General features: G+C 43.8%; 1 protein-coding gene across 1 annotated transcript in view; it reads left to right on the top strand.

Annotated features, from left to right (window-relative positions):
* The window catches only part of LOC144128611 (cell adhesion molecule Dscam1-like), a 396,470-nt gene that overhangs the window by 350,707 nt on the left and 22,570 nt on the right, over nt 1-23,193 (top strand). Inside the window, exons 20-22 of the mRNA XM_077662146.1 lie at nt 9,860-10,045; nt 15,365-15,661; nt 21,913-22,092. Coding sequence (XP_077518272.1) covers nt 9,860-10,045; nt 15,365-15,661; nt 21,913-22,092 — 663 coding nt within the window. The remainder of the gene's footprint in view (nt 1-9,859; nt 10,046-15,364; nt 15,662-21,912; nt 22,093-23,193) is intronic.

The raw sequence follows: 23,193 nt of genomic DNA, 5'->3' as shown, positions 1-23,193 counted from the left end.
TTCGTAGCAACAAATTAGAAGGTCCATTCTAGATTTAGGCATTTAGGAAGACAGAAAGTTATATTATCTGCAAATCTAGCACGGTTAGGGTTTTTAGAAACTTTGTGCAACAAATTCAAAATAAATTTGTTTAGTAAGCATTCTATACAAAAAAAGCAAGATTGCATTTATATAAGGTAGTCATAAAGAGAAAAAAATCGAGGGGAAGTTAGAGGCTGGCATCGAAATGGAGAGCGCTGTAAGTGATAATTCTTCTGGCTTCGTTTTGGGTATGCAGAACGTGAAAATAGCGTGTTCTTAGCGTGTTCTGCCGCGTGCAGTAATGCCACGCGTGATATGACAATGAATGAAAGTAAAATATAATTATGAGAGTGTGCCAGGGAATAATAAAATATAATCTTTACAGCTAAGGCTTTCTTCTTAAGGAAGCCAATCTATGCATAATTTTGAAAAAGGTATACATATATTTCTTAAAAAGAAATGGTGCACAATCCGACGCATGAATGTGATGACCATCGATAATTAACTTATGTAAAATGAACAATATTAGTCGTCAGTTGCCGTTTCCTTGCGATGATGCGAAGAATTACCATTGCACCATATTATGCTCAGGATCTACCACCAGGTCTATGTATGTTTATCTTGTATTTTATATTTATATGGCTGCCTCATAATCTCGGTTTAGGCCACCATCAATTCACAAAGCAATGCAGTAAACGTCAGGTCAAAGGAGCCCGCGAAACGCATAGACGCAATTTCCGCTTTAGAAGAGCTCCTTTCATACCTTCGGCTACAGCAAATTGTGCACGCATATAGGCATATCAAGTGGTGTGTCAGGTCATTCATTATACATGGGCTAGCGCTGAAACCCCAATGTCCGGTGTTGAAGAAATAAAGGAGACACTGCATGGGCACCATCGACATTATACCTACACATCCCCTCGCCATTCACGGTCCTTTACGTGCATTATTCATGCTAACTTACACCTCGAGGTGCAGTGGACGAAGAAACAAATAGCTGCAGAAAAGGGACGGCAAACGCCGCCTTAAGAGAAACACACCCAACATAAGGGTTTGCTTTCCTTGAGTTGTATTGAAGGTTTTCCATCCAGCGAGATCATAAGTGCAGCCCCATATATTTATACACCCCGTATATTATAGGCTACGAAGAATGGGATTAATGCCGGGTATGAAGGATGCGCGTACTGCACGCTACGTCAGCCTGTCATATGCATTATCTTCTATGTGAACGACGCATTTCCAAGATCGAAGCCACACGTGCGCTTGAGTAGGCTGTCGCGGCGGGGTCGGATGTCGCCAGCGGAGCGAGACGGAGATATCGGTCTCCTGACTATACCTTGACACCGTGCTAAAACAGGGGAGGGCTTTTTGTTTTGTGCAGCAGACTGAAGATTTTAACCTTAATATTGCAGAATAGGCAAGTTGCAACAGCTTAAGTAGTTTTTCAATGGCTTGGACGTCGTATTAGCCACTGAAAACGCATAGTCTCCTATTTGGGCAGAAGTACACAGAGATGTCCTAAGAAAAGGAGCCAAAAACTCTAAAACGAGTACTTTTAAGAAGCACGGTGAGTCACTGAGCAATGCACTGTGCAGATAGCATGGAGTACTGGCGAGGACAGCCTTCATTTAATGGCTTCATGTTTAGGATGACAAGAAACTGGGGTACTGATTAAATCAGATGTATTGTTTCTCTCCTTGCCGTTAAGCTGCATGACGCGGACCAAAAGTTTCTGGCTTCTAATTCAAGACTGCCCTGCAGTGCTAGTTTAAACGCGAAAGGGTTAAAGACCGCGTTACGCAGAAAATCCGGCGTCGGCGTGGTGAGCGAGAAATCACGAACATGACTCTGGCATGTGGTTCCCAGAGCAACCTAGGAGGCAGGTAGGCCGCCTAGGTCACGTGACCTTGCGGCGTCTTCACAACCTGCCCACCAGATAGTGAGCAAACAGCACACAGTGGCAGACGGCAGTGAAATCAATGATTGATCTCTAAGATAAACCCGGGCTACACAGAAGGCCCACCGCTGGCAGCACCTGTCATCGCAGAACGGTGGAACATCGCTTTTAACCGCTTCACCACTGCGCCATGTGGGGTACGAGGACACCCGATGATTTATGAATGTAAAGTAGAGAATGACTGTCTGCATATATGAGAATTAAACCATTACTCCACCATGTCATACCCTTAAAAGTGAGTATAAGTGTCCCATCCAATTTTTTATTGTTAAAATGAGTGTGATACTAATCTCAAAATAATTTATTTCGGGTGCTTTTGGATGAACTTTGACAAATACAGTAACCATGTCCCCACTGCAACAGAACAGTGAAACCAAGGTTGTATGAAACAGAATAGCGCTTGTATTAGCACTATTGTTCCCATGTCGAAACATGTACTCAAGGTCAGTGAACCTGGCCATCAACATTCCAGGCCCCTAGATCATAAATATGTTATCGCATGGCTTGTTAGTCACTGGCAACTTCTCTCTCTCCATGGAAGTTAAGCGGACTGAATATGTAACATATATAGCTGTGAGTTTCTTGACCGCGGTCGGTTTTAACTTGTGATGGATGCCGACAGTTTAATCTCTGGTTTTATGACGTTGAAATCTGGCTCTCACAACGCTTCCAACATTTCTGCGAGTAAAACTTATCTATGGGATTTGTTTCGCGTGTTCATGGGTTCAGTTATGGCCCCGAGTGAATTAAGTTTTTGTATTTCCCGAATGCAAAATTAAAAAAAGCATTTTATTGCGATCAAACAATATCTGTAGTTTGTGGTAAAATGAGCCCTAGGGAAAGCTTAAATTCTTGTCAAAATATAAATTGCGTGGTATAGCATAACACAAAAAAACAGCGGCTGTAAGGAGCACCATAGTAGAGAAATATGGATTAGTTTGCATCGCCTCGCGTTATTTAACATGCGCTCACAACACAGGGCTCAGGATTTTTTTTTCCTACTCGCTTCCTATAAAATACGGCTACCGTGGCAGATATTCGATCCCGTAAACTTGGTGTCAGCAACTGAACGCCTTAGGCACTACGCCACTGCAACGAAACAGTATAAAAAAATTGAACGGCAGCAGTGCGCTAGAACACAGGGCTGAATACTTTTGTCACTTATGCACTGAAGAGGAAAATGTATCGTGCGCATTACCGTTGTTCGAAAAACTTGAATGCGGATTATACAGGGTCTGTCCTGAAAGTAAAGAGACAAGTCGTGGCGTTGCACACACTTGCGCTTGATTATGAAACTCCTTCTAGGGGAAGGTTTGAGAACCTTCAGGTCCACAACGCGACAAGCTCAGCTGCGAAGCGAGTGGGCATGTTTGATAGTGCACAATTGCTGGTGAGGTACAGGAAGTAGTAATACAATATTTCTACATAGGGCAGGTAGCGAGCGACGATCCGGATCGCGAGAGTGGTATACCTAGAAGAACATGAATTGGGTGCAGCTGTATATCATGAATCTCTCTCATGTCATGAATCTCAGAGATTATGTGATATCTTAGATCATGAATGGCAGTTTACCAGTTTCCCTCAAGAGAAATGTAGACAACAGCAGTATCTTATCAGTACTCACCAATGGGGCAGAAATGTGGAGGCAAATGAAAAGGGTTAAACTTAAGTAAAGGACAATGTAGTGATCTATCGAAAGGAAAATGATAGGTGTAACGTTAAGAGACAGGAAGACGGCAGAGTGCGTCAAAGAACAAACGCGGGTTAACGACCGAGACTATATTAAGAGCGCTTGGGCAGGACATGTAGCGCAAAAGCAAGAAATAAAGATGAGAAACAAGAACGGAAAAGCAGAGAGGAGTGCAAAGGCAAGATAACCGATAGTCCTTCAGGATAAGCGACTGGATTCCAAAAGAGGGCAAGCGTAGCAGGTGCGAGCAGAAAGTTCATTCGAAGGAAGGGATTAAGAAGTTTGCGGGGATAGGGTGGCCGCAGCTGGACAGCACAGGTGTCATTGGGGAGATATGGAGGAGGCCTTTGTCCTGCAGTGGCCGCAGTCAGGCTGATGATGATTATTGTGATGATGATGATCAAGTATCCGTTTAATTGCAGAAGTGTTTGATTACAAAAGCACAAGTTCGCGAAATTTCCACTGAAAATTTGGAAATGCGCAAGGTGTGCGCAAAACTCATGCCGAAGATTTTTAACCTTGTCCAAGTGGAGACCGGAATGGCAGTTTCTGCCGCATTGTTGCAACGAGTCAAAAGTGATCGAAACTTTCTAACGCAACTTATTACTGAAGATTAAGCGTGTGTGTTTCAATATCTCCAGAAAACAAACTGTCAAAGCTAAACAAAAGCACAGCTCAGCGTGGCACGCCAGTGAATCTTCCAGTCCAATGACGACGCGTATGTCCAATTCAAAACTGAGATTCATGTTTATCGGGCTGCATGAATTTAAAAGAATTGGCAGTGAAGATTTTTTTTCCCTCCGAGATTACAGTAAATGCAAGTTTCTATGTAGAAGTCCTTCACAAACGGAGACAGCACGTCGTGCGCTAACGTCGCGAGATCACGACGTCATGTGTTCTGCCCCGCGACAACACTCAGTCGCACGTCACTCGGTGACAATAAGCTTTTCAACGGACAAGGTAAAGCGAGGTTTCCCAAGCGCCTTACAAACCCGATCTATATTCCTGCGGCTTCCTGTTTCTGCGGATAGAGTACGCGATGACAGGGCACCGCTACCATGCGATGGAAAGCGTCCGAACTGTAACAAAAAGGGGCTCAACAAAATTCCAGAAAAGGACTTCATAGGCAACCAGAGAGAATGTAAACTCGCTTCTCTCACTGTTGCGGTTCCCAGGCTTTTTTTAAAATATACTAAGTGTATTGAAATTTTTTTTTCAAATATAATGCGTCTCCTACTCCCAATCTCATTACTTTCAAGACAGACCTTGTGTATTCCCTTTCGTATTGGAGCTGCCAACACTTCTAGAGAGTGAATCACATATAATACAACTCCCGTGCATTTTGACAACAGGGGGAATACAGGAAGATAAACCAATGCAAAATTATTACTATATAGTCACAACAACAAACTACACGCGAGTATTATCAGACAATATCTAAAGCTCTATATAGCAAGGCTAATTCAAAACGAGCTACAATAGGTTAATTTATGTGAAGAGCAGAAAGGAAGAAATTGGAGAAAACAGCACCATATTTTTCCTGCATAAATTTCACGGTATTTAGAAGTAGGGTGCCTTATTAATTTCTGTGTCGTTACATGGCACAGCAAGAGTTCACCATATAGCGCTCCATTTCCGACGTCTGTAGCTTCGCTCACCAGCTTTGTTCACCGGTGTGAAAATATGGTGCAGCAGTCGTCCTGAAAGAAACAAACATCGATTCACTACTCTGTCTAGATCGGACGCTTCATGCCTAGCGTGAAATTGATTTTACTGGACACATTGCTGTTTTTCAATTAGGCCTGTAGTTTTTATCTGCACCAGCAGCGAGAGCGCCTATCCACCGCTATCGTCGTTGCATTTCGATGACTTTACACAGTATCGATCCTGCCACGAATAACCACTCGGCTGTTTGCTCTTACTAGTCTACTTCAAATGTGCCCGTAATGATACTTATTCAAATATTAGGACAGCGCCTTCAACTCTTTCTTGTCGGGAGGTGGTCACGCAATCCCTCTCTGTAAGTGTCCTTACAGTCGCGCCATCATTGAACTTATCGAGAGTTTTGTTAGCCCAGGTCATATTAAAAACTTTTCTCGGGAACATTATTGGTACAACCTGAATAATGAACATCTGAGCAGCACTTTTTTGTTGCCTTTTATTTCGAACTTGCTACCAAATGCTTTGTATGTTATGACAGGAAATTATCGCGCTGCCTGCGTGAAAACCTTGGAGACAGAATTGCTCGTGATGCTCCGAGGATAATCACCCATTGAATCTCAGGCCAAGAAATAATTTTGCAGCTTTCATTGCTGAGCCCAAACAGTGCACAGACAAAACAGAATCCTAACATTCGCGTGTCCTGATCGCATCGTGCCCACTTTCCATTTCCTGATAAAGGTCGCAATATATTCTCTTTTTTTTCTGTGTTTGGAGCTCCAAAGTGGCGAACGGCTGTGCCTGGTTGACTACCGATATTATGCCTTCTTTGTTTCTGCTTTTAGCAATGTTCCCATTAATTCCTGCGCTCTTTTTTGTTAAATTACATAAGTCTTATCTGGTGCCACAAACGTCCCTAACCGTGAATATTTCCTTGAGACTTTTACGAGCTTAGTTTCCGACTAATTCTTTCTCGCGTTCTCTCAAGAACTGGTCCCTCTTTTTGAGCGAATGCGCATGGTTTTAAAGTTTTGGCCTTTCCATGAGCAGCTTGCAACAGACGGCAACGACCAAGCCCGTCTCTGTACTCTTTTTTCACCTTCTTTCTTTGGGACCCACCAGGACACGTCTTCTCTCAGTTCTCGAGCTCCCACAATTTTATATGTGCCCTCGACGGGCGTCTTACAGCGCTAGCTTTATGAAGGGCTTTCTTTTCGATGACTGCCGTCATCGTGCGTGGTAGCCGTGATCATTTTGCCCCTTACCCTTGGTATAAAGCACTGTTATCGAGGTGAACCTATGCCGTAACCAGTTAGCGCCATCCGAGCGCGCCTCGCTTAGGTCCACACGCACGTCCCTTGCGCGAGCTGCGTGAGGCGCGCGCAGGTGCCGCGGCGAGCGGTAAGAACTAGGCGCTCTAATGTTCACGTTAAGTGTGTTGGACCCGGTGCATGATGGCTGAGGAGCCGGGGATCTCACGAATGTGCCAGATGTGATCATGTGATTATGGCCGCCATTAGGTTGGGCGCACTTTGGAATGCAGGGTCGTGGGCGTAAGCTAAAGCAATCAATGTCATTTGTACGCTTTGGCGGATTAGTATTACCATTGCAGTCATCACAGGCTGCTACACATTTCTCTGAATCATTTCCAAGTCCAGCTTTCTTGGATATCATTTCATTTTTGAGGCGACTGTAAAATATTGTACGACATTGTTATAAACATACTGAAGGAAATGGTATACGTTTAGGTGCATAGCAAATTTCGCTTTTAATGTTTGTCCTGCATTTGCACCGAGTAGTTGAAACTGTCATAGAAAACCAGTGGGGTGAATTTTTTACAAAAAGCGGCTGAAAACTACTAACGTCCTGAGAAGGGATCTGAGAACACATTGATTGTTACTGTACAATCTAATAACATCCAAAAATCGCGTTCATGCACAACGTCACTATAAAAAAAAAACGCGGTTGTCCAGAATTTCTGGGTATGATGAAATTTATGACCACTCCGATATTGTTTTCCCTTTGGTTTATGGTTTTCTATATTGTCAGCATTTTCTTCGATTGGCAGGTTTAATTTTTTGAGCAGATAGACTATTTGTTATCATGTGTAAGCGAATGACTTTTTCTCCTCTTTGACAAATATTTTGCGAGAACAGGGAGCAACCGGTTTTGAGGGACACCTTCACAGATTACTTTTTTTTCATAATTACATGCGTTCTAAAAAGCTACTCATCCTCTTCCAAACATGGCGAATTTCTGTGTTAAAAAAAATGTGTTTCAATAATTAAAAATGATAATGTGTTATTGTTAAGAACCAACCATGACTCTTACAGCAGTGTCCCATTTTAAATCAAAACTCGCGTTTTAGCGTGGACGTTAGAGTTATCTCTGGCTACATGGCAGCCTTATATTCGCGCCTAAAAATGTGCTAGTTTATTGAGATCATTTTTCTACGCGTGAGTTATTTTTTTTCCTCTGGCCCATCCCAATGGCCTATTATGCCATAGATACTGTTTACTCCTTGTATTCAAACAAACCTTACTATTGGTTCACACTGCAGTCATTTGCGTGATGACATCAATAGTAGAGTCATCATCTATTTTTGCTCTAATCACTCAGTAGCAGTATACATCGTTAAGTGTTATTTAAAGCAAATTCACACCACTGCTGCTACTGGCGACTAAGTATCATTCTCAAAATATGAGAAACAAGCCTTGGTAGTTATAATCAGAAACTCTACCTAGTACTATGTATAATGAGCCCTATCGAGAGTGAAAGCAGCGCACCCTTTGTTAAGGTTCCCGCCTTGACAATCTGTAAACTTCCAAGCTCCTAGTCATGGCCAGACCATCGCCTTAAAAAAAACTGAGGAGCTGCACACACTAGCCCAGGTTCAAAAAACCCGGTGCTTTGCACCTTGCCGAGTGGTTAATGTTCAATTAATCTCAAACTCAATCTCACACGCTATGTAATAATGTTAGTCTAAACCACATGCCCATATGCTTCTATGCTAAGGATATCCACGTAACAACACCTGCCTTGAATTGTTTTTAGATGACCAACATAACTGACATATCTGCATAAGAGGTAGTTTTAGAAGGACTTAGGTATTAATTAACAGCTGTGGTCCTTGCACCGTATAAACCGATTTGTTTTCTTCTTCCTTTTATCAATGGTAAGCGTTTGAAATAGCACTCCTTTTTGGCCCAAAGACGATTACTGCCGTTCACAGTTCTTATGCGCCATCTGTCGGAAGGACAAGTTGTTGCAGGAAGCTCCAGCGCTACAATATTATGACGTCAGGTTCGGCTATCGATTCTTGTGAGCAGTTCCCACCGCAGTGTAGAGAGGCCGCCACCTTCTCAAGCCCGCTTCTCCTTGACGCCGGGAGAAGTGCGACGGTATAGAAGGCAGGGAGAGAAAAACCAAAAAATAAAAAAATTGTACAGACACAAAGTCCCGTTGGCTAATCAACAATGCCAAAAAAAGGCCAATTAAGCGCGTCGGGTATATAGGCAGGAAATAAAGAGAAAGAAAAGCACAGCATGTCTGCAAATGCATGATCAAGTCATTGTATCTTAAATATTATATTTAAGTGAATCCGTTCTCAACTGATGAAAAATGAAGTTACAGTCACCGTATCTTAATTTCCAGGCAGGGACAATAATTAAAGCGGGACACTGCTGCTTGGGCAGACGGTCGTCCAGTCGTGATAGTGGATCTGTAGAGCCCTTAATTCTTGAAGAAACTGCGTGTTCTTTTGAAGGAAGAAACGGGAGGGAGGGGGGGGGGGTGTATTTTTTGGCCAGGGGCACATACCAGACTCTCAACAGATAATGAACAATGCACGCTCACCCCAACAGCTACCTTCACCGCACGCATTATTTTTTTCTCAGACAATATTCAGTCCTGAAGGAACAAACAGCTCATACCTACGTCTGATGAGCGTTAAACGTACATCTAGACATTTTTTTTCATGAGACGATTGCGGGTCAGTTGGCATGAGTGGTTGCGCTAGCGGTTTTTTTTTTTTCTGCAAAATCATTCCAAACTAAAAAAAACCACCGCTTCCAGGCAAATATTTTGTGTAGACTAGTTAGCTTGCAGTGCATAAGAAAACGACGGAAGGTTATCTATAAAAAGCGAAGGTGGTCAAACCTTCGGAGTTAACCTTCTCTTTTGAGCAATTCCTTGTTTTTGTGGAATTAAGCCAAGGTAGAAATAATGCAGTGATTTTTATTTTTTTCAATTCATTGCGGTGCCTTCTTGTGATTGATCAACCTCGGTTTTGATATGAGCCTCTAAATTTCATCACTTAGATATATATAGGTAAGCGCAATATAAACAACTCGGCACATCTGAAATGAGTTCGCTATTCCTATGTAAATAATATAGCCACAGCCGGCTGAATTTAATTAGGTCCCTGAGAGAAATCTCGAGAACTCGTAAACGTTTGTTCCTCGGCGCCGTCATTCGCGTGCTGGATAGGACCACGTTAATTTCGTTTCTTCGTCCCTTCTCTGAATTACCAGGGTTCGTGCTCTACTGGAAGTCAGAGACAGGCGATTGGAGCGAGCAGGGCGTCGACGGCGCGGCCACCTCACACACCTTCCAGGACCTGAACTGCGGCACCCGCTATCACTTCTACTCGGTGGCCTTCAACGACGTTGGCCGCAGTGAGCCAAGCTCCAGCGTCAGCGCCACCACGTCTGGAGGAGGCAAGGCTCTCTCTCTCCGCACCCCTCATTCATTTACGACTTATTTTCAAGCGTTATGATCAAGGCAATTAAAAATTAACTGCTCTCTTATCACCGACATCTCACGGCGAATCGAAGTAAAGTTTTCGTTGTGTTACGAAAGATTACACTAGGTGACGCTGCGCTCGTAGCAAACCTGTCTTTGACATTGGGACTGCCTTGCTTCAGGCACAAGCTTGCACACATCCTCATTAGCTTTCTAATGACGATGAGTACAATAATAGGCCTGACTAGACGCTCTTAGTAGAAGCTTCGCCATGGTTCTCGAATTCTATAAGAGATAATCAAGCAATACGAAAGCGCTCCGCATAGGTTCCCGGAGATTCATTAACAAACATTATCGAACAGCCTGTTTCGACCTTCGAGTTCAATGAGATAGCGAAACCTTGAAAGAACAATTCATGGTCCGCTGCACAGAGTAGCCGAGTGCGGAGGGTTTTTGGGCAAGTGAACAAATTTCAAAATGTTTGTATTGATTGCGGTTACAAATGCACCGTGGCATAATTTCCATAAGTAAACTCTGCAGCTAGCCAGTTACTAATTTCATAATTCGAATCGCTCCGTTTATGCACTATCTCGTAGCCAGTGCATGCTGTAAAAGGAAACACTCCACGCCACGCCCCCATAATCGGCTCAGGTTTTTTTCAAGAGCTGGTCCAAGTCTGGCTACAGAGAGGGACCATTAAGTGGAATCAACTCAACGTACTGTGAGAAACGTGAACCTTGTGGTACAGTGAATCTAGCTCTACTAACCAGAGAAGCTAAAGTTCCCGAATCAGAAGAAAAGGCACATTATTTCTACCTGCCCTGCAAAAAACGGAAATTTGGCTTTGTTACACATAGATTGGCCACTAGGACTTCTAGTGGCGTTACAGGCCGGCTAATTATTACGAAATATAAAACCCCTTATACAGAAAAACTATTTAAACAAGAATATGTCGATAAGAGCGGATTGGTCATGTTTAACACTCATTCTTAAGATGCCTGGCGAAAACTTAATCTGTTTCTTGACTGCCTACTCTGTGCTTTAAGCTCCTTTCGTAAAATCCTTTATAAATCTCTACTCTGACGAAAAAACGTCTGTAAAAAGCAGGGGCTTGGGGGGGCTGTTCTGACCACAAATATAATGCATCATAAGACCGCCTTCACTACAAGAATTCCTAAGAATCCACTAGTACCTCCACTGGAGGCAGATCTGCATAAACAGTTGCAGTCACATGCAAAAAATAGTACTTTCACCAGACACAACGTAAAACTATGTGAAGTAAAGTTAAGTTTGTAAGCGAAGCTTGCAAATTTGAATCCCAAGCGTCGTCCGAAATTCATTAAAACGACTATCAAGCAAGTTGCGCTGATAAGAATAGGCTGCTTTGTGTGGTTTGCAAGATGGGGATATATAGTGTCCGCTTAGTAGAGGAATGGCATAAGTATTAAAGGCGATGCACTTCCGAACCGCAGTAGAGGATTAGAAAGCAAGACGCGGGGCGCAAGGCTCGAACAGCAGCCACCTTCACTGTTCCACATTCAATGGGGGTTTGAGGGATAAATACAGCGGGTTACATCGTGTCGCACGGATGTTTTCATTAATTCATTTATTCCTCGCGCCTCACACCAGCGGCGCCACCTACCTACCTCCATAGACATCGTAACCAAATGTATAAGCTTCAAGCACCACACCAGCCATTCTATATGGCCCTGTCCTCGGGCTTTGAGAGGACAGAAGCAATCATATAAATTGGTAGTGCTTACGGTTGTCTGTGGTGCTGCCACTAGTATGCCTACACCTACGCATGGCTCAGTTAATGGCCGTCTTAATTTTCTGAAGTCCCTCTTATTGAAGCGTTCAGCGGCAGTCGCACCAATGAAGCAGCACAATCACACCGAGCGAAATATCTATCCCTATCCCCTCAAGAAAAGCGCGCCAAGAGACTTACGCAAAACTACAGTTGTGGACACATAAGGCTACTAAGAAGAGTCGGTAAGCGATGTGTTGAAATAGTGCAGTCCGCCTCTCTCCTCTCTGTGCCGGCATGTTCGTGCACTCTGCACAGCTTTCGCGTAAGAACAAAGAATGGGGGAAAAAAAGGCTGTGATGGGGAAGATGGTGCAATTACCTCTGTCGTCATCCTCTTCGTGAGCAGCACCACTTAACCTGACGCAATTTCAACCTACTTCGGATGACCATAAGGGACACTGCGAAAACCTGCCGATGAGTCTGAAGACAATGTAGCAAATGGCGTTCTTCTTGGAAGAAAATGCGCCGCAATGACAATCGCACGTGTGTTAATGTTACGACAGGGGACGTGGAAAAGTTGTTGTGATGAGCGCCGAAAACGGTGCGGACTCAAATAACGCTTCATTAAAATCAATGTATCCTCAGCCGCGCACGTGAGAAACGTGCGATCATAGTTTGGTGCCTTTTCCTTGGCACCAAAAAACCCCGCGATTCCTTAGCCACCCATTCCAGAACACTGCTTACGTTTGAAATGTCTTTTGAGAAGCTTGAATGTTAAAAGCCCTTTACATGTTTTTCCGAATAGGCTAACCACACTGGGCGGTCCTTCTCAGTAATGATGCCGCAATAGACACTGCGAGGCTCATGATACTTTGCACACGTCTGTAGAAAGATATAGGCGATTTTCTTTTTGTTTTTGCAGCGTGTGTATGGCACGTACGCTTCCAAAGGCTTACTGCGGTCTAATAGCTTCTGTTAACGGTGAGACTATGCTTTCGTCCACGAAGGTAGGTTATCGTAACATTACATGATTTGCTTAAAGTCAGGCAGCGAAAGAACACCCGAAAATATAAAAATTCCGAAAATTCTATTCAATTTCATCTAAGAACGAGGCCGCACAACACTAAGATAATATGTGGGAGTCTAGAATGTCTGGTTAGTGTTTGACGGTATATGATAACATGGAGTGATCTCGGTACTACTATTTCCGTATATAATAAGCTAGCAAAGCTACGCCCGTACGCGAAGATTCTAAAGTACCCAAGTGTCTGTTTTCCTGAACTTTCTCACTCTGCCATTTTTCGACACCATTTGAAACACTTGTTTGCATCCCGTGTTGAAATGGCGTGCCAGGTTCCGAAATCTAGAATATTTGTGCTGCTGCAAGTGTACTCATCACTGACAATTTGCTTCAAGATACAAACAGTGCAACAGTAACCTTGTGAAAAATCTTCATTTTTCAAATAAGGACCCTGTCGTCCACAGCTCTCCTTAAGGCAGCAAAATTGGCTATATCGTTACACATACAAATATATTCATCGCTACTGCTATTCGCAAGTATATCCGGCTTGCTTCTTCGTAGGGAAACCTTCCAGGGTGTGTCACGTACAGGCAAGCTTCGTGTGATATGCGTATACAGGGCGTCCCACTAACTTTAGCCAGGGTTTAAAAATATGCCGCGACACTTTAAGACGACGCGACCCAACGAATGGTACTGACTTTTGTATAGAGCCACTCACACTATTTTTGTATTGGACGTAACTGCATAATTAGTCGAGATTGATTAACCAACTTCGCAAGCAACGAAAATAGGCGAAAAAGGTCAATGAGAAAGTTGTAGAATGGTCCACGAAACGTCCCACTGAACAGTGTCTAACTTTCCATCTATTACGGATCGGTTTTGTTTTTTTCGCTAGCTGCAGATGCCCGCGAATTACAAAAAAAATCCACGTGACACGCCAGCTTGCGCGCCGCGGCTGCAGCGCTCTCAAACGTACCGCCCAACAAACAAACAGGTCATTTAGCCAGACGTGCTGCTGTTTAAAAGGTGACAGGGCAGCGATGCACGCACTGGCTGTGCGATTACGGGAGTGCAAGCGATCAGGACTGCGTCTGTTTGCCGCTATCATCAAGCGTCACGAGGGAAGCATACCGCTGGCATAACTCGCACAGCCAGCTGCGGCATCGCTTGCCTGTCGCCTTTTAAGGGCCAACATTTTGAGCTAAAAGATTTTTTAGTTCCCATCCGGAATGTTTGAGAGCACTGCAATTGCGGCGCGCGAGCGGGCATGTCACGTGGTAGTTTTTGTATTTCGCGGGCATTTGCAGCCAGCGACAAAAACAGCTGATACGTAATAGATGGAGAGTTAAAAACTGTTCAAACGGAAGTTTCGCGGACCATTCTACAATTTTCTCATTGATCTTTTTCGCCTATCTCTGTTGCTTGCTAAATTGCTTGATTAATATCGGCTAATTACGCAATTAAGCGCAATATAAAAATAGTGTGACATGCTCCATACAATAGCCAGCAGCATGCATTTGGTCGCGTAGTCTTAGAGTGCCTCGGCGTATTCTTAAACGCTGGCTAAATTTAGCTAGGACGCCCTATATATACGGAAAGCAAAAAAAAAGGGGGTCCTCTCGGGATAACATGGTTCCCTTTTTGTAGTTTAGTGTATAATTTTGTTGTGAATTGTTTAATTAGCCGCTTCGGACAGCAGTGAACGTCTTCTCACATTAACTATATTACAAAGAGGCCTAACCGAAGCTAGGGCTACATGAGGAGGACTGTATCATAATTCTTGATATTTTATGCCCTTGTGCCTTAATGGAATTCGAAAGCAAAGCCACAAAAATGGCAGGGGAGTGCGCTAAACAGACATATTACTCTTAGAGAATATTATGTTTTTCGCTAAATGAAGATATATTTGTAAAAAATGACAAATGACCCCATCTTTCTTCCCAATTTAAACCCCTATACTAAACGAGGAAAAGACGTGATCTTTATGATCTAAGAGCACTCGAGTTACAGGCGAATGAGACAAAAATAATAAAAATAAAACTGAAAGACCTGTCCAAACGACGGGCCGCGTGATAAAATATTTATCAAGAGATGGCGCAACCACAAGTGTTTCGCCCTTCGCGCTATGCGTCGACCTCTCAATGCATGGAGGTATAAATTACCATTGAGGAATTCTGACGGATGTCAGATTTTGAAGTTGCTGCACTCGACTGGTTTGCTCGGGCCCAGCGAGCGGAATGCAAAGCGAAGGATGTTTCGCATTATCGTATTACGGCAGTGCTCATCGGGCTGGTTTCTTCCTGTTTCGACAGTTCACGTTTGTTGAAATAGCGTTGTTTCAGCAAGCGATAAATTATTTGTGGGCGGCATTGAGTTGCGTTGTGAACCGAATTGAATTGAATTGAATTGAATTGCGATGTGAATTTGAACTGCGTTGTGACTGTTTTTTTATGAACTACATGAGGGAAAATTTTACTCTTGCGATCAATAATATGTGCGATTTTCATTACCTCGTTCAACGCAGCACCCCTGGCTCCAGAAAAGGGCGAACTGCTTTCCAGCAACTCCACCGCGGTGCATCTGAACCTTCGCTCGTGGAAAGACGGCGGCTGCCCGATCCGCTTCTTCACGCTGCAGTACAAGTTACGTGGCCAGCGCGAGTGGACACCCGTGCCGGAGACCATCGATTCTGCAGCCGCCGACACGTACACGCTGGGAGGTTTGCACCCGGGGGCCTGGTACCACCTCCTCATGTCTGCCACCAACGACGCCGGCTCAACCGAGGCGCAGTTCGTCTTCTCCACGCTCACGCCTGGAGGAGGTGTGTGCAGGAGTTCTCACAGAGTTCGACAGGACAGGTGCACTCAGCCATGTAAACTCAATTTATAGAAAATGCATAAGGATCTTCATAGGTAAACAAGAATAGGTGGCATGGCAGTTTAAGACAAACCGAAAAATGGTTCTTAATCACCACAAGGAAATAGAGTACGATAATTACTGGCATACGTGAGGCACATCAGCTAATTATGCACAACTGATGAAAATCTTGAAAGAGACATTCCCAAGCAATCACGTATAGGTTGTTTTGTCATCGAGACACGATCTCAGATTATACACGCCAGCTCAACAAAATTGCTAACAGGACACTCGCGCTACGAATTCATTCTGTCCGTAACAACTTATTGGGGTCCTTTAGAATCACACAAACAAAACTAAAGAAAGCGAAACCTAACTAGACATACTGTGAAATGCGATGAACTGATTAAATTTGGAAATGTTCTCGGTATAACACCGGGGCTAGAACCGAACAGGAGCTCGTGGCAATGTTATTAAAAGGTCATAGTTCTTCAGTAGTCAAACGGTGGTGACGTAAAGCTGTATTGTAATTCTCTATGACAGTCTAACCTTCCAGTACGTCAAATACGCGCTAGAAAGGTCAGTCCTGGCGGAGTGAACGTTTCAAGGCACTAAACTACAAAAATAACTTCTTTTTGTGGTGCTGTTTAGCCCCTCGGTGCACTGCGGCGAATATTCGAAGCAGTTATATTGCTTCGTCCAACATTGATAATATGTAGGTAAGCAGAGGAAACTGGACGGCTGTTAGAGTTCTACACAAAACAGCGAAGGTCTACATAAAACAATTAAATAGACTTGCGGACCTCCCGCACTTACTGCATTTACTGCAATTAAAAATAGCCTCGACTGCTTAAATGCCATGTTTGCCTGCGGAGGCCGCGGCGGCTGGACCTAACCATGGCGGTTGCGACGACAGTTTGATAAAGAAATGAAACAAAATTAGCTGTGGTTTAAATCAAGTTTGAAGACTGCAATCTAGATAGAGAATGGAAATAAAACATCAGAAAAGAAATGTGAGTTCTGCAAATGTCGGCACATCATGGCATAGTGGATACCTGCCACTGCAGCTAGGACTTCGAACACTCTGGTTCAGAGACCGAAAATTCTAAAGAAACTGACTCTAAAGCGCATGGAAGCTGCAACAGAAGTTGCGATGAATGTAGAATTTAATGCTACCGCATTCTAGTTTTTAACTGGCTTAAGTATCGCCATAGTCTTTTTCTTTTACAGTGACAGTTGTTACTGGCTTCGTTTCTCGAGATCACGACGTAGTTCCGTCGGCGTCCATAGAGAGAAGGAAGGAAATGGAAAGACGCGGAATAGAGTAAGGATGCAAGAAGCGAGGAGGAGGTTGGTGGAGACCGTGTCCATTGGTTGTCACCCGGCACCTCCCAGTGTGAGATCATTCGTATTTTTATTTTTCTGCTGCTTTGAGCAGTGAAAGTAGGTGGCCTCTATTCATCACCTGTGAGCGCGCACCTTTCTTGCTTTTTCTTTGGTTCGAGTGGTTGGCCTCCGGCGCAAAGTTTCCGCTGTTGCCGTGTGGCGCTAGAAACAACTCCTTGAGTGTTCCTAAATTTCAGTGACTGGCGCTCAGTGCCTCAGACGTCATGTAAGAACCGAATACAGTCAACGTGGAAGCTTAGAGGTGGCCACGAGATCGCAAACAGACGCGCCGAGCCCAGCCCGAATCAGTACGTGCAGCCAATACAGAAACAAAACTACAGAGACGCGAACATTATGCAGTTAGTTCCGCCGAAGCTGGCGCTGACATTCGCGTCACAGACGATAACCAGGCTCTGAATCTTTTGACTTCGCAGGCTGTAAAAAAACGAATTGACCTAATTAAGCAGCATAGATTATTCGACTGATAACTGTGGGGTTTTTAACGCCATGAAGCGCCTTAGGCTATGAGGCGCACCGTAGCGAAGGGCTCTGGAATAACATGGATGGCCTGAGGTTTTTTAGCATGCGCCTACAGCCCATAGTACACGGGGTTTTTCGTACTAGTATTTCTCCTGAATCGAAATACGGGCCCCGCATGGGCTCGCAGCTGGGAGTGTATTTGGCAGTAGCGTGTATGAGACTACTTTCTAGCACTATTCAGACATTCTTACTTGTTTTTCAGCCCCACAACTTTATTTTCTTTTTCACAAGTATCCGTCCAAGCTATCGACATTTTGGCACTGGGCAGCCTAAGGGCACATTTTTTATCTTGGTTTAGGGAAAGAAGAAAATTCATCTCCCCAGACAAGAACTTTTCATAAAATTGGTTTTGTTAATCTTGACTGGTGCAGAAACATATATAAATGAGCACCCATATTTCATACCTTAGTTCAAAACATCCGTTTGGGCAGAGGCATTTGACTTTCGGTCATACATCAACTACTGTTCCTGCCCTTTGAAACATGACTTCCGAGACACGTGAAAAGATCGAATGTCGATTAAAATGCACCTGCAGGGCGTTCCGTCCACTGAGGCAGAGAAAAAGAAAACACTAAACTAACGATAAAGCCGAATACAGAAAAACAGGACAAACACTATCTTAATATCAGTTTTCAACTAAAGTCTGAGCCTACACAGAAAGCAACCCCCACACGTAGCGTTTTGTTTCTCTTTATATTCTTGTTAGTGCTCGTCTAGTTTCCTGCCTCCTGAGCAGTTTTACATTAATTTATAGCACCACCACGACATATATTAAAATAACGTGCGATGTACCTAAACAAAGAAGAACGAGGCAGCCTTTGTCATCGACTAAGTTAATCTTAAACAACAAAGCCGCCTAGAATGAATAATGTGACGGCATGTCACTGTCGGAGATATTGTTTGCTCAATATTCGGTTACTCCAGCGAATCACAGCTGCATACTTTGTTTGGCCTTAAGTCATCAGCCTGACAACGCCAACTGCAGGGTCAAGACTTTTCCCTATGTCTTTCCAATTAGCCCTGTCCTTTGCCAGCTGCGGCCACCGTTTCAACGCAAACTTCTCAATCTCATTCAACCACCTTTCTGCCGCCCCCTGCTACGCTTCCCTTCTTTTGGAATCCATTTAGTTACCCTTAAGGACCAGCGGTTATCTTGCCGTCACATTAAATGCCCTGCCCAAACCCAATTTTTGTAGCGTGAGCTACACTAGGCGAGGATTAGCATTTTCGCGTGGCTCCGGGAGAGCCGTGCTGCGCATGCCCGAGGAGCAGTGACGTCACACGGCGCACAGCTGGCGCGCCGGAGCCGCGGCCGCTGCGCGTGAATCGCCGGTCTGCACATCCTCTGGAAACCACACTACGTGACCAACCACGTGACTGGTCACGTAAGGAACCACGTAAAGAAGGAACCTCGGAAAGATGGCTTCATTGCCGAGAAAAAGCAAATGTAACTCCCAAAACCATTTCACATTGAAGCCGCCTGCTACAAATGAGCGTAGTTACGTCATTTCGATGACGAATTTGTAATGCAGACCTTCGAGGAATAAGAGCGCAACATCAAAAAACCGGAAAAGAGGTCGGTAACCGAAAACTCAAAGGCAACAGATAATTGTATCGGCGGCAAACGTGATCTGACACCAAAAAGTGAAAGTCAACATACCAGCCGCGGTGGCTCGGTGGTTAGCGTGCTCGGCTACTGAGCCAAAGTTCCCGGGCTCGAATCCTTCCGCAGCTGCCGCGTTTCGATGGAGGCGAAACACCAAAAGCGCCCGTGTGGAGAACGATATCAGTACACGCTAAAGGCCCTCAGGTGGTCGCCATTATTCTGGAGCCCTCAACTTTAGCGCTTCTTTCTTCTCTAAATCCCTAACTGAGCCGTTCTTTTATGGCGCGGTTCAGGTGCTCGCCAAGATGTGAGACAGATACTGCGCCATTTTTTTCTTCAAAAACCAATTTCATGTCAATTTCATTTCGACAGATCAGTGGCCACGGCGGCAAGGTGCAAGAGTAGGCCGTCTATAATGAATGTAAAAATCCAGGAGGGCACGACAGTCTTGCTAGGTACCTTGACAAAAGAGAGATTTAAGGAATCTTCTTGCTAGGCGCATAATACTTTACAAGTACTTCTGTATCTAAAACGGCGTTAAAAAAATTACAGAACGAGATACTCTGCCATGAGAAGCGTGCTTTTGGTGTGGACGTAAATATCTGGCTGGAACAGACGCAACAGCTCCAGGTTTCGTGTGTACGTGTTTTGTTTTCGCCATATACTTGTGTTTTCGAGCATGTTTGTGTTCTCTGATGAACCAATTCACTTAGTGTAAAGCACGTTTTAAACAACTTCTTTTGCTTTGATCTCACGAGCGCTGCCCACTACGCACCGTTCGTTAACCTTTATGATGGGGAAATTAACAAAGTGGTCATTGCGAAGAGCTACAACTTTAGAAGCAAGCCTCGTGAACAGGTTCTGCCAAAAACAGAGAGCCGCAATACCACGACGAGCTCGGCTTTTTTCCGCGTACGGAAGTTGCGCCTCACAGAACTGGCAAAGAGAGACGGCTAGACGTCTCCTCGTTTGTTACACTGATTACAGGAAGGATAGAGTACACAGGACCGATACGCTGTACACAAGATAGCGTTTAAGCTTCGCATTTGGATGCAGGCACTTGGAAATGTCTAGGGTTTTATGTGTAAAGATAAATGATATGTCTTTTTATTAGCCACGCTGAAGGAACGGAAGCACAAATGAAATAGAAAACCTGATAGTGCGGGTCACTTGAGAACAAAACAACTTCAATTGTTAAAAAATTCGTCCTCGTTTTTCAAGCTGAACATGTTACGGAACAGAAAAAGCAGGCTCTTGTTGTTGCTTTGAGGAACTGAAACAACAACTTTAAAGTTCCAAATCTGCCTTTGGTCATCCGCCACTGCTTGTTTCAAAAACCAATGTGAGTTTGCAGATAAAAATTTAAATAACGAACCAAAAAGCAATACAAGGAAAATCGTCGTGCAGCAAAAATGGACATAGGAGAGAAGCACAGACAAGCTTGTCTGAGTGTCTTTCTTAAGTCCCATTTATTATGTGCAGAAATTTTACTTCAATAATCGTTTACGAACAGACTAAAACGTCTGCCTGACAGAAAAGCAGTATAGTAAATTTTTACACCCCAGGCTCTAGCAGCATCTTCCAAGAGCACAGCTAGCTGCGATCACTGAATTTCATCAGCTGTCTAAGTGTGAACATGTCCATGACTTTTCTACGTTCTCTGTCGCCTCTTTCACTATCCTTCTACCTCTCCCAAGAGTAAGGAAGTCAATCGGATATCGCACGTGGTATATCTCCCTGCATCTCCTCTCTCGCTTCTCTGATCTCTAAAGGGCAAGTGGAAGCTTCTCACTCGTGTGCACGTTGAGAGTAATCGGGTCGAGATAGTTGGCGCCAACTCATGTTAGTTGAAACATAGCAAGGCTATACATGGCACAAATAAGTGATAAGGACGAAGAGTCATGCAGTTCCTCCTGTCATTCTTTTATCCTGTCGATAAAAGAACGTCAACAGATATATACAGGGTGTTTCACCCAAGACGACACAATTTTTAAAGATAGGTTTTTTCAGTTACAAGCGCGCTTTCTTCGGCATAGCATTGTCAGCGCTATAGTGCCCCAGAATTCAGCTAAGACGAGCTGACTAGCAGGCTGCTTAACTAATATTGAATAGCTAACTTTTAACTATTACTGTTAGTCACCTTAAATAATGGAAGGCGTGTAGCCCATCGTAATTAATATTCATGTTAGTTTTTAGAATTGCGAGAACGGGGCTACGTTTGGCGCTGTTGCCTAGCAAATTTTGGGCTATTTCGACGAGTTACATACATTATAGCGTTGCTTTGCCTGCAAGCTCCTCGAAAGCGCATATATTTTGCGGCAATGTAGCAAAAATTTGGTGAGCCACTGCTTAGAGTTAACCATGTTTTCGAAATTCTAAAAACTGATATGGATATTAATTACGGCAAGCTGCACGCTCTAAGTAATAAAGGAGTCTAAAAGGAATAGTTATAAATTTAACTACTCATTATTATTTAACCAGCCTGATAGTCAGCATATCTTATTAGTGTTATGATGTAGTACTCCCCTGCAAATGCTGTGCTGAAAAAAAAGCTTTCTTCTATCTTAAAAGGCCTATTTTTAAAAATTGTGTAAAGTCTTAGGTGAAGCACCCTGTATAAATAACATCGGTATCGATATGCCAATCTGCCCCAGTAACGTTGTACTCTTTTCGTCACGTTGCAGCCACCATACCGCCGATGACGTTGCATCCCGAAGAGAGCACGGCCTTTCCTCGGAGCGTGACACTCGTGGTGCCCATCATATGCGCCTTCGTCGTTGTGCTGGTCATCGGCGCCGTCGTCTACATGATGTGCAACCGGCGAACCAGGACGCACGATTACAGCGCCACCGCTCAAGTTTCCGGTGAGCCCAAAAACTTGTGCAAGAATTTCTGACATGTGGCTACCCTGCGAGATCACAAGCAACTGACTTTGTTTCATTCTGCACAGATTGTTGTGTCTTTAATTGTACGTTAGTTACGTCTAAGCTTCCATTACCACCGCGGTAAGGAGAAGTGAATATTTACTTCAGGAGGCGTTGAGCCCACCCACCTTATAAATACGCTTTGCTGCCCAATGTTTTACTGTTTCTTTTTTTAGTTTTGTATCCTGTTGAAATATAAATGCGCTTGATAACACCTTCATACCTCAGACACAACGAGACACTTCTTTTGTGAATGTGCGTTTAAGAAGAATTTAGTGAACCAACAACAGATAGTAGGAGAAAATATAAGCTCATATCTTTTAAATCCAAATTTTTGCGCGTTTCGTTATATTTATGATGGGATACAGAGGTTCAAAGTTATGACAAATATAAATTTCTTGATCATACTGGTTTGTAGAGAATATAAAATCTGCACTGCGCTTCTGTCATCTCTGAAAAAAGACAACGTTCGGGTGCTAGAATTTGTGAGAGAAATGCAAAGGGAAGAGACTGTGTAAGTGCATAGATATGAACTCGGCTCTGCTAAACGGCCGGAAGTCACATGACCTTTAGCGGTATTTGTGAGGTGCTATGTTCTTTGAATCAAAAGAAGCTGCGAAGCACACGGACAGTAGCGATTTCACGCTAAAGGCCCTGTGATGCTCGTATTAGCCTCTATATTCGCATAGTCCTCCGTACAATATACGAGGATACGGTAAACTAGGCTGTTAATGTTGTACGCCAGAGTGAGCAGAGCGGTAGCAATTTGGAACACGTGTCGTGAATTCATTTATGTATTTTTGACCCCAAGAACGCCGTTGCTTCCTGTCAACTTCAGCAACGATCTTTACGAGCTGTATTTGCGAGGATTTTTTTGCACTTTATTCTATTGCCCTCCTGCTTTTCGTTCACTGAAGCATGCGAAGTAATAGCTACTGCTAACAAGCAATTTGTGCCGCGCTCTTTGTTATTAAGCACAGAATATTCCAACGCCACAAAAAATGAAATTAAATGGGAAACAAGCCGTTTCTTCGGAAAGGC

The sequence above is a fragment of the Amblyomma americanum genome, chromosome 4 (genome assembly GCF_052857255.1).
Source record: "Amblyomma americanum isolate KBUSLIRL-KWMA chromosome 4, ASM5285725v1, whole genome shotgun sequence".
In the NCBI taxonomy this organism is placed as follows: domain Eukaryota; kingdom Metazoa; phylum Arthropoda; class Arachnida; order Ixodida; family Ixodidae; genus Amblyomma; species Amblyomma americanum.
Note: the sequence above shows the minus strand (reverse complement) of the source record. Positions and strands in the feature narration are given on the sequence as shown.